Here is a 13,095-nt window from a genome sequence, read left to right on the forward strand (position 1 = left end):
GAGGGGAAGGAAGAGGGGAAGGAAGAGGGGAAGGAAGAGGGGAAGGAAGAGGGGAAGGAAGAGGGGAAGGAAGAGGGGAAGGAAGAGATGAAGGAAGAGGGGAAGGAAGAGGGGAAGGAAGAGGGGAAGGAAGAGGGGAAGGAAGAGATGAAGGAAGAGGGGAAGGAAGAAGAAAAAATACAGAGCAAGAAAATAAGAAAGGAGAAGAAGAGAAAAAAAAGAGGGAAGGGGAGAAGGTAAGAAAGGAGGAGGGAAGAGGAAAAGGTAACAGAAGAAGAAGTGAAGGAAGAAGTAAAAGAAAAGATACAGAGGAAATAAAGGAGAAGAACAAAAGGAATAAAAAGACAAAAAAAGGTAAGAAAGGAAGAAAATTAAAAAGAAATAGAAGAGGGTAGAGGAAAATGTAACAGATGAAGAAAAAAAAGGAAGGATAAGAAGAGAAAGAAAAAGTGAAGAGAAAGAAAGCGAGAAGAGATGGGTAAAAAAGGAAGATGGGAAGAAAAGCAGGAAGAAGGTATAAGAAGAAAATGAAAACAGAAAAGGAAGAGAAAATGGACAAGAGGGTAATGGAGGGAAATGAAATGAGTGAAAGAAAAGGGGGCAAGAAAGAAGAAAAGGAAGAGAAATGAAAAAGTGAAGAAGAAAAAAGTGGAGGAACATGAAAAAGGAGAAGGTAAAGAAGAAGAAGGAAAGAGGGATAAAAGATGAAGAGAAGGAAGGGGGAGAAAAATCATAAAATACGAAGTAGGAGCAAAAAACAATGAAGGAGCTGTAAAACAGGAAAAAGGAGAAGAAAAAGTAGGTAAAAAAATAAGATGGAAAAAAAAGGTGGAAAAGGAAATAGAAAAATGAAAAGAATTTGTAAAGATGAAAAAGAGGAAATAATTTTAGCTTTAGAAATAAAAGGAAGTAAAAGATTAAATAATATATTAGAAAATAGAAGGGGAATAAATGAGAAGAAGCAGGAAAATAAGGAAAGGAAAAGAGAAGAGGGAAAAAAGGAAGAAGAGAAAGTTGAAGAAAAAAGAAAGTACGAAGAGGAAGAAAACAAGACAGGATATGACCTGTGGTAATGGAGAAGAATGAAGGGTCGGATCACAGAGCAGCTCCACAGAAGGACAGCAGGAGAGGGGAGGTAGATCTGAGCGCAGTGGGGGTCCCACATCAGACCCCGAACCAGATGATGGGATCATGTGACGGCGTACAGACGGCTGAGCGGGTGAGGAGACAACTGTGGGTTCTGAAGGTGAACCCCCGGGGGCCGGGCACTGCACTCACCCTGATGTTATCCTGCCAGCGGTGACTCCTCTGGAACTCCTCCGCAGCGCGCGCCAACCTCTGCAAGACAAGAGCCACAAGAGGTCATCAGCACAGCGCACCATGCCCCGGCACCACACCCACAGGCGCCCCCTAAAGTCAGCAACAGCCTAGTACCAGCACAGCGCACCATGCCCCGGCACCACACCCACAGGCGCCCCCTAGAGCCAGCAACGGCCTAGTACCAGCACAGCGCACCATGCCCCGGCACTACACCCACAGGCGCCCCCTAGAGCCAGCAACAGCCTAGTACCAGCACAGTGCACCATGCCCCGGCACAACGCTCACAGGCGCCCCCTAGAGCCAGCAACGGCCTAGTACCAGCACAGCGCACCATGCCCCGGCACCACACCCACAGGTGCCCCCTACAGTCAGCAATGGCCTAGTACCAGCACAGCGCGCCATGCCCCGGCACCACACCCACAGGTGCCCCCTACAGTCAGCAATGGCCTAGTACCAGCACAGGGCACCATGCCCCGGCACTACACCCACAGGCGCCCCCTAGAGTCAGCAACGGCCTAGTACCAGCACAGCGCACCATGCCCCGGCACTACACCCACAGGCGCCCCCTAGAGTCAGCAACGGCCTAGTACCAGCACAGCGCACCATGCCCAGGCACCACACCCACAGGCGCCCCCTAGAGTCAGCAACGGCCTAGTACCAGCACAGCGCGCCATGCCCCGGCACTACACCCACAGGTGCCCCCTAGAGTCAGCAACAGCCTAGTACCAGCACAGCGCACCATGCCCCGGCACCACACCCACAGGCGCCCACTACAGTCAGCAACGGCCTAGTACCAGCACAGCGCACCATGCCCCGGCACTACACCCACAGGCGCCCCCTAGAGTCAGCAACGGCCTAGTACCAGCACAGCGCACCATGCCCCGGCACCACGCCCACAGGCGCCCCCTAGAGTCAGCAAGGGCCTAGTACCAGCACAGCGCACCATGCCCCGGCACCACACCCACAGGCGCCCACTACAGTCAGCAACGGCCTAGTACCAGCACAGCGCACCATGCCCCGGCACCACACCCACAGGCGCCCCCTAGAGCCAGCAACGGCCTAGTACCAGCACAGCGCACCATGCCCCGGCACCACATCCACAGGCGCCCCCTAGAGCCAGCAACGGCCTAGTACCAGCACAGCGCACCATGCCCAGGCACCACACCCACAGGCGCCCCCTAGAGTCGGCAACGGCCTAGTACCAGCACAGCGCGCCATGCCCCGGTACTACACCCACAGGCGCCCCCTAGAGTCAGCAACAACCTAGTACCAGCACAGCGCGCCATGCCCCGGCACCACACCCACAGGCGCCCCCTAGAGCCAGCAACAGCCTAGTACCAGCACAGCGCACCATGCCCCGGCACCACGCTCACAGGCGCCCCCTAGAGCCAGCAACGGCCTAGTACCAGCACAGCGCACCATGCCCAGGCACCACACCCACAGGCGCCCCCTAGAGTCGGCAACGGCCTAGTACCAGCACAGCGCGCCATGCCCCGGTACTACACCCACAGGCGCCCCCTAGAGTCAGCAACAACCTAGTACCAGCACAGCGCGCCATGCCCCGGCACCACACCCACAGGCGCCCCCTAGAGCCAGCAACAGCCTAGTACCAGCACAGCGCACCATGCCCCGGCACCACGCTCACAGGCGCCCCCTAGAGCCAGCAACGGCCTAGTACCAGCACAGCGCACCATGCCCCGGCACCACACCCACAGGCGCCCCCTAGAGCCAGCAACGGCCTAGTACCAGCACAGCGCACCATGCTCCGGCACCACACCCACAGGCGCCCCCTAGAGTCAACAACGGCCTAGTACCAGCACAGCGCACCATGCCCCGGCACCACACCCACAGGCGCCCCCTAGAGTCAGCAACGGCCTAGTACCAGCACAGCGCACCATGCCCCGGCACCACACCCACAGGCGCCCCCTAGAGTCAGCAACGGCCTAGTACCAGCACAGCGCACCATGCCCCGGCACCACACCCACAGGCGCCCCCTACAGTCAGCAATGGCCTAGTACCAGCACAGCGCACCATGCCCCGGCACCACGCTCACAGGCGCCCCCTAGAGCCAGCAACGGCCTAGTACTAGCACAGCGCACCATGCCCAGGCACCACATCCACAGGCGCCCCCTACAGTCAGCAACGGCCTAGTACCAGCACAGCGCACCATGCCCAGGCACTACATCCACAGGCGCCCCCTACAGTCAGCAACGGCCTAGTACCAGCACAGCGCACCATGCCCCGGCACTACATCCACAGGCGCCCCCTACAGTCAGCAACGGCCTAGTACCAGCACAGCGCACCATGCCCCGGCACTACATCCACAGGCGCCCCCTACAGTCAGCAACGGCCTAGTACCAGCACAGCGCACCATGCCCTGGCACCACACCCACAGGCGCCCCCTAGAGCCAGCAACGGCCTAGTACCAGCACAGCGCACCATGCCCCGGCACTACACCCACAGGCGCCCCCTACAGTCAGCAACGGCCTAGTACCAGCACAGCGCACCATGCCCCGGCACCACGCTCACAGGCGCCCCCTACAGTCAGCAACGGCCTAGTACCAGCACAGCGCACCATGCCCTGGCACCACACCCACAGGCGCCCCCTAGAGCCAGCAACGGCCTAGTACCCCCAAAACTAAGTATGACCTGGAGATGTAAGCGACCCCACAGGGAGCAGGGGTGACAACCAGCACAGGCGGTCATTACTGGACCACAGTGGTTGTCAGCCAGTGTACGTGTCAGTCTTCACTGCAGTTCTGGAATTTTGCTCGTGATGACCAGTCACCGGCCTCCCAGATAGGGGGGTTCTGCAGATCATGGGAGGTGCGGGGTGCAAAGAAACTCTGCGCTGATCACTAGTGACGACACTGCAGCTGTGAGAGCGTCACATCGAGCCGCCTGCAACAGCAATCTAGATTTATTCACAGACACTGAGCATGAGGAGCAGAGCGCAGAAACAACGCCAATGACACGTGTGCGACCGGAGACCCCCACTCCGAAAACGGACAGCTGGACCAACATAATAACGACACCAGACTACAACTCCCAGCATAGTCCTCAGGCGGGAGGACTACTCCACGTCCAGGATCACAGCTGCCGGCGAAGCCACCAGATTAGTATAAAAGCCCTCATTCTCGGGCTGTCCAGCGGAGGGCGCTGCTCTGCTGCCCTCACACGTTACCCTGGCACAGGCGGCACCAGCCATGTCCTCCCGCGAGCTGCACACAGATGCGGCTGTCGGCGAGCGCGGCTCATGCGATAATTGTGCAGTAAAAGCTTTACCTGAAAGGCGGATATTCTGTGGGCGGAATAAGTGGCGGAGCACAGCGGGAGCTGCCAGTGACTGACGGCAGCGGTAACCCCTCCAGTGCCAGAGCACTTACCGCCACACAGGACTGCCACTATCAATACACAGCACTGCCAGAGACAGGAGTACAGAGGCGTTACATAGGACTGCAGGTGGCCTCACCGCAGTATCTGTACTCCGAGAGGTATCACTGTGTTATCTGTGCTGTTACATAGGACTGCAGGTGACATCTACTACAGTATCTGTACTCCGAGAGGTATCACTGTGTTATCTGTGCTGTTACATAGGACTGCAGGTGACATCTACTACATTATCTGTACCCAGAGAGTCATCACTGTGTTATCTGTGGTGTTACATAGGACTGCAGGTGGCCTCACCGCAGTATCTGTACTCCGAGAGGTATCACTGTGTTATCTGTGCTGTTACATAGGACTGCAGGTGGCCTCACTACAGTATCTGTACTCCGAGAGGTATCACTGTGTTATCTGTGCTGTTACATAGGACTGCAGGTGACATCTAATACATTATCTGTACTCAGAGAGTGATCACTGTGTTATCTGTGCTGTTACATAGGACTGCAGGTGACATCTACTACATTATCTGTACTCAGAGAGTGATCACTGTGTTATCTGTGGTGTTACATAGGACTGAAGGTGACGTCTACTACATTATCTGTACTCAGAGAGTTATCACTGTGTTATCTGTGCTGTTACATAGGACTGCAGGTGACATCTACTACATTATCTGTACTCAGAGAGATATCACTGTGTTATCTGTGGTGTTACATAGGACTGCAGGTGACATCTACTACATTATCTGTACTCAGAGAGTTATCACTGTGTTATCTGTGGTGTTACATAGGACTGCAGGTGACGTCTACTACATTATCTGTACTCAGAGAGTTATCACTGTGTTATGTGTGCTGTTACATAGGACTGCAGGTGACATCTACTACATTATCTGTACCCAGAGAGTCATCACTGTGTTATCTGTGATGTTACATAGGACTGCAGGTGACATCTACTACATTATCTGTACTCAGGGAGTTATCACTGTGTTATCTGTGGTGTTACATAGGACTGCAGGTGACATGTACTACATTATCTGTACTCAGGGAGTTATCACTGTGTTATCTGTGATGTTACATAGGACTGCAGGTGACGTCTACTACATTATCTGTACTCAGAGAGTTATCGCTGTGTTATCAGTGGTGTTACATAGGACTGCAGGTGATATCTACTACATTATCTGTACTCAGAGAGTTATCACTGTGTTATCTGTGATGTTACATAGGACTGCAGGTGACATCTACTACATTATCTGTACTCAGAGTTATCACTGTGTTATCTGTGGTGTTACATAGGACTGCAGGTGACATCTACTACATTATCTGTACTCAGAGAGTTATCACTGTTATCTGTGGTGTTACATAGGACTGCAGGTGACATGTACTACATTATCTGTACTCAGGGAGTTATCACTGTGTTATCTGTGGTGTTACATAGGACTGCAGGTGACGTCTACTACATTATCTGTACTCAGAGAGTTATCGCTGTGTTATCAGTGGTGTTACATAGGACTGCAGGGGCCATGTAATACATTATCACGCTCAGCTCTGCTACGTGTAGCACACTGTGGTGCAGTGTCGGTGTGGGTCTTCGGCCGGGCGTCACGCGTCCCCCCATCTCAGCGGCTGTATTGAGGCATTTAGAGATCAGTGAGAGGTTAGCAGACGTAGCACAGCGAGGTGGAGGTGCGGGGTGGAGGCGCGGGGTGGAGGTGCGGGGTGGAGGCGCGGGGTGGAGGCGCGGGGTGGAGGCGCGGGGTGGAGGTGCGGGGTGGAGGCGCGGGGTGGAGGTGCGGGGTGGAGGTGCGGGGTGGAGGTGCGGGGTGGAGGCGCGGGGTGGAGGCGCGGGGTGGAGGTGCGCGGCGCTCTGCAGACCGTACATGGAGCAGCGCAGATAATATTCTTAATCCAAATATATAAATAAAAAGAAAATAAATCATACAAACAGCCGCGGGCGCAAACTATCAAGTCGCCGGCGTTTCTGCAGCTACACGGAATGTGACCTTTTCCAGCCCAATCTCCCGTGTTCCGGTCGCCGCGTTGATGGAAAAATTAATACAATAGATTTTATTTAAAGGGAAAAAGGTCACGATGAAACGAGGAAAACTAATCTCAGGATGTAGGATCAGACCTTTCCAGAGCGCGACGGCCCCCGTCCTGCACCCCCACAGGCCGCCCCCGTCCTGCACCCCCACAGGCCGCCCCCGTCCTGCACCCCCACAGGCGGCTCCCGTCCTGCACCCCCACAGGCGGCTCCCGTCCTGCACCCCCACAGGCCGCCCCCGTCCTGCACCCCCACAGGCGGCCCCCGTCCTGCACCCCCACAGGCGGCCCCCGTCCTGCACCCCCACAGGCGGCCCCCGTCCTGCACCCCCACAGGCGGCCCCCGTCCACCTCCGCCATCATCTCCTGTGCAAACAGGTAAATCGGAAACACTGAACTCACAGCACAGAAGAGGGCCCAATGCCGCATCCAGGGCACCGTGTTGGTCGCAGGCGGTGGGCAGCGGTATGAACACAGCTCTGCCTGGGGAGGCGCTCTATGGGCAGCCATGACAAGCAGGAAGAACAAGTCTAGGGGCAGCAGTACGGGCACATCTCTGGGTGGCTGTACGGGCACAGCCTTCGGCAACGGTCTAGGGACATGAATGAGCAGCAGTGTAGACACATCCATGGGTATAACTAAAGGCTCCCCCATAGGCCATGGCGTGGTCACCAACATAGGTAGCACTAAAGGCTCCCCCATCGGCTGCAGTATGGGCACATTCATGGGTATCATAAAAGGCTCCCCCAAGAGCTGCTGCATGGGCATTTCCATGGGTAGCACTAAAGGGGCCTCTATGGGCTACAGCATGATGTCATTCAAGGGTACACCTAAAGGCTCGCCCATGGGGCAGGGCAGGGGCACCAACATAGATAGTACTAAAGGATTCCCAATGGGCTGCGGCATGGGCAGCTCGATGGGTAGCACTAAAGGCACCTCCATGGGCCGAGGCATGGGTACATCCATGGGTAGCACTAAAGGCACCTCCATGGGCCGAGGCATGTGCACCTCCATGGGTAGCACTAAAGGCACCTCCATGGGCCGAGGCATGGGCACCTCCATGGGTAGCACTAAAGGCACCTCCATGGGCCGAGGCATGGGCACCTCCATGGGTAGCACTAAAGGCACCTCCATTGCCCACAGCATGGGCACCTCCATGGGTAGCACTAAAGGCACCTCCATGGGCCACAGCATGGGCACCTCCATGGGTAGCACTAAAGGCACCTCCATGGGCCACAGCATGGGCACCTCCATGGGTAGCACTAAAGGCACCTCCATGGGCCACAGCATGGGCACCTCCATGGGTAGCACTAAAGGCACCCCTATGGACAGCGGTTGGGGCAGATGGTACAGCAGACAGATGAATCTATGGCAGTGCAGGCACACGGGGTCTTGGTCTTACAGTGAGGTGGGCAGTGACAGCCATCAGTGCCCGTCCGTGGTGGTGAGGGGGCATTGCTCGGATCACACAGTCATACACAACCTGTCACTGCCACCACAACGCCAGTCCTGCTTTTTGGGAGATTTGGCCTCGTGTCCTGTCCCGTGTTGGATCCCACAGGGACCCGACTCCTAAAATATCCCAGATGAGAGTCTCCTTGACTATATTAACATTAGGAGTCTAATCAGCAATCAGCGGCTCATAATTTTCTGATTAGCTCTGATTAAACTCCGGCATTGCCAGAGCACGAGGAAAACTCAGGAAGCAGAAACCCAAACATGGGGCCCGGGCCCCGCACACGTCGGAAGGTGGCCCCCACAGGGGGGATGGGGTGAGGGGTGCGCGAATATGCATCACCAGGGCGGAGCGACCACCTCTCACACGACCATGCAGGCAGGGTGTCAGCTTGTTAATGGCGGACGCTGTGGAGGACTCTGCTGTTGCTCGCTGTTATCAGTCAGTCTTGCCGTCCTCGATCCTCCGGTCTCGGTGGAGGTTTTCTCACATTACCTGCAGCATTTACAATGGTTGCTTAGATACGCGCTGCGGTGGAAGGTGTACGTGTCATTACTGGGGCTGCGCAGGCATCCGCTGCTCGGGTTGTGGGCGATACATGGGAACAGAGGGTACGACGCCCACCGTAACGCCACAGGGCGACGCCGAGGGGCACGCGGAGTACTGGGATAGGGGCGCGTCTGACCGTACGTCCAGGATCCAGCTGGTGGGAAATTTCTAGGATGACCCCGCGCTGCGAACCTTCCCGCTGCAAACCTTCCCGCCGCACTGCGAGCCTTCCTGCCCCACTGCCCTCATGGTGCGGATCTTATGCACATTTTTATTACTGCACCAATGCATCCAATGCAACTCTGCCAATATTCTGGATCAAGACGCCTTGCTTTGTGTCCACAGCTCCGCTGCAGAGCCATGTGTTGCCGTAGTTACAACCTGGACCCCCGTGTAGGAGGTCACATTCAAAACTGCAAGTTCAGTCCAGTTCCACCTTAGATGCACGCAGGTAGCAGCGCCCGGGCTGCGTTCACCTCTAGGACACGGAGCGCAGAGAGTTTCTGCAAAATTGGAGACTTTTTTTTTAAAATTATTATTAAAGTGACAAAGTTCTGCAGATTTTTGTTAACATTTGGGGCAGATGTCGGACCTGCGGTGATTCCTTCTGTTACCCGCACGGTGGTCTACAATGATAACTAGAGACGGGCGGACGCTGAGCGGGACAGTAATCTCTGCCGCGAGGATCACCAATGTCTTACCGCCTGGGATCCCGGCATTGTGTGAGTAGCCCGGCCAGTGTGACGCCATCACTGCGCCATGACATACAAGTGACGCCATCACTGCGCCATGACATACAAGTGACGCCATCACTGCGCCATGACATACAAGTGACGTCATCACTGCGCCATGACATACAAGTGACGCCATCACTGCGCCATGACATACAAGTGACGCCATCACTGCGCCATGACATACAAGTGACGCCATCACTGCGCCATGACATACAAGTGACGCCATCACTGCGCCATGACATACAAGTGACGCCATCACTGCGCCATGACATACAAGTGACGCCATCACTGCGCCATGACATACAAGTGACGCCATCACTGCGCCACGACATACGGGTGACGTCATCACTGCACCATGACATACGGGTGACGTCATCACTGCGCCGTGACATACAAGTGACGTCATCACTGCACCATGACATACAAGTGACGTCATCACTGCACCATGACATACAAGTGACGCCATCACTGCGCCATGACATACGGGTGACGCCATCACTGCGCCATGACATACGGGTGACGTCATCACTGCGCCGTGACATACGGGTGACGTCATCACTGCGCCGTGACATACGGGTGACGTCATCACTGCGCCGTGACATACGGGTGACGTCACCACTGCGCCATGACATACAAGTGACGTCATCACTGCGCCATGACATACGGGTGACGTCATCACTGCGCCATGACATACAAGTGACGTCATCACTGAGCCATGACATACGGGTGACGTCATCACTGCGCCATGACATACGGGTGATGTCATCACTGCGTCGTGACATACAAGTGAAATCATCACTGCGCCATGACATACGGGTGACGTCATCACTGCGCCATGACATACGGGTGATGTCATCACTGCGTCGTGACATACAAGTGAAATCATCACTGCACCATGACATACGGGTGACGTCATCACTGCGCCATGACATACGGGTGACGTCATCACTGCGCCATGACATACGGGTGACGTCACCACTGCGCCATGACATACAAGTGACGTCATCACTGCGCCGTGACATACGGGTGACGTCATCACTGCGCCGTGACATACGGGTGACGTCATCACTGCATCGTGACATACGGGTGATGTTACCACTGCGCCGTGACATACGGGTGACGTCATCACTGCGCCGTGACATACGGGTGACGTCATCACTGCGCCGTGACATACGGGTGACGTCATCACTGCGCCATGACATACGGGTGACGTCATCACTGCGCCATGACATACGGGTGATGTCACCACTGCGCCATGACATACAAGTGACGTCATCACTGCGCCATGACATACGGGTGATGTCATCACTGCGCCATGACATACGGGTGATGTCACCACTGCGCCATGACATACAAGTGACGTCATCACTGCGCCATGACATACGGGTGACGTCATCACTGCGCCATGACATACGGGTGACGTCACCACTGCGCCGTGACATACGGGTGATGTCACCACTGCTCCGGGACATACGGGTGACGTCATCACTGCGCCGTGACATACGGGTGACGTCACCACTGCGCCATGACATACGGGTGACGTCATCACTGCACCATGACATACGGGTGACGCCATCACTGCGCCATGACATACGGGTGACGTCATCACTGCGCCGTGACATACGGGTGACGTCACCACTGCGCCATGACATACAAGTGACGTCATCACTGCGCCATGACATACGGGTGACGTCATCACTGCGCCATGACATACAAGTGACGTCATCACTGCGCCATGACATACGGGTGACGTCACCACTGCGCCATGACATACAAGTGACGTCATCACTGCGCCGTGACATACGGGTGACGTCATCACTGCGCCGTGACATACGGGTGACGTCATCACTGCATCGTGACATACGGGTGATGTTACCACTGCGCCGTGACATACGGGTGACGTCACCACTGCACCGTGACATACTGGTGACGTCATCACTGCGCCGTGACATACGGGTGACGTCATCACTGCGCCGTGACATACGGGTGACGTCATCACTGCGCCGTGACATACGGGTGACGTTACCACTGCGCCGTGACATACGGGTGACGTCATCACTGCGCCGTGACATACGGGTGATGTCATCACTGCGTCGTGACATACAAGTGAAATCATCACTGCGCCATGACATACGGGTGACGTCATCACTGCGCCATGACATACGGGTGACGTCATCACTGCGCCATGACATACGGGTGATGTAATCACTGCGTCGTGACATACAAGTGAAATCATCACTGCGCCATGACATACGGGTGACGTCATCACTGCGCCATGACATACGGGTGATGTCATCACTGCGTCGTGACATACAAGTGAAATCATCACTGCGCCATGACATACGGGTGACGTCATCACTGCGCCATGACATACGGGTGACGTCATCACTGCGCCATGACATACGGGTGATGTCATCACTGCGTCGTGACATACAAGTGAAATCATCACTGCACCATGACATACGGGTGACGTCATCACTGCGCCATGACATACGGGTGACGTCATCACTGCGCCATGACATACGGGTGACGTCACCACTGCGCCATGACATACAAGTGACGTCATCACTGCGCCGTGACATACGGGTGACGTCATCACTGCGCCGTGACATACGGGTGACGTTATCACTGCATCGTGACATACGGGTGATGTTACCACTGCGCCGTGACATACTGGTGACGTCATCACTGCGCCGTGACATACGGGTGACGTCATCACTGCGCCGTGACATACGGGTGACGTCATCACTGCGCCGTGACATACGGGTGACGTCATCACTGCGCCATGACATACGGGTGACGTCATCACTGCGCCATGACATACGGGTGATGTCACCACTGCGCCATGACATACAAGTGACGTCATCACTGCGCCATGACATACGGGTGATGTCATCACTGCGCCATGACATACGGGTGATGTCACCACTGCGCCATGACATACAAGTGACGTCATCACTGCGCCATGACATACGGGTGACGTCATCACTGCGCCATGACATACGGGTGACGTCACCACTGCGCCGTGACATACGGGTGATGTCACCACTGCTCCGGGACATACGGGTGACGTCATCACTGCGCCGTGACATACGGGTGACGTCACCACTGCGCCATGACATACGGGTGACGTCATCACTGCACCATGACATACGGGTGACGCCATCACTGCGCCATGACATACGGGTGACGTCATCACTGCGCCGTGACATACGGGTGACGTCACCACTGCGCCATGACATACAAGTGACGTCATCACTGCGCCATGACATACGGGTGACGTCATCACTGCGCCATGACATACAAGTGACGTCATCACTGCGCCATGACATACGGGTGACGTCACCACTGCGCCATGACATACAAGTGACGTCATCACTGCGCCGTGACATACGGGTGACGTCATCACTGCGCCGTGACATACGGGTGACGTCATCACTGCATCGTGACATACGGGTGATGTTACCACTGCGCCGTGACATACGGGTGACGTCACCACTGCACCGTGACATACTGGTGACGTCATCACTGCGCCGTGACATACGGGTGACGTCATCACTGCGCCGTGACATACGGGTGACGTCATCACTGCGCCGTGACATACGGGTGACGTTAC

At 55.6% G+C, this 13,095-nt stretch overlaps 1 protein-coding gene across 8 annotated transcripts in view; it reads right to left on the bottom strand.

Annotated features, from left to right (window-relative positions):
- The window catches only part of CACNA2D2 (calcium voltage-gated channel auxiliary subunit alpha2delta 2), a 208,470-nt gene that overhangs the window by 72,151 nt on the left and 123,224 nt on the right, over nt 1–13,095 (bottom strand). For all 8 annotated transcript variants that reach the window (XR_013218499.1, XR_013218503.1, XR_013218500.1 and 5 more), the window contains exon 4: nt 1,279–1,338. Coding sequence is in view for 1 of the 8 variants with exons in the window: in XM_077277026.1 (XP_077133141.1) it covers nt 1,279–1,338 (60 nt within the window). In the remaining 7 variants the exon portion in view is untranslated. The remainder of the gene's footprint in view (nt 1–1,278; nt 1,339–13,095) is intronic.

Source organism: Ranitomeya variabilis, chromosome 8, assembly GCF_051348905.1.
Source record: "Ranitomeya variabilis isolate aRanVar5 chromosome 8, aRanVar5.hap1, whole genome shotgun sequence".
In the NCBI taxonomy this organism is placed as follows: Eukaryota; Metazoa; Chordata; class Amphibia; order Anura; family Dendrobatidae; genus Ranitomeya; species Ranitomeya variabilis.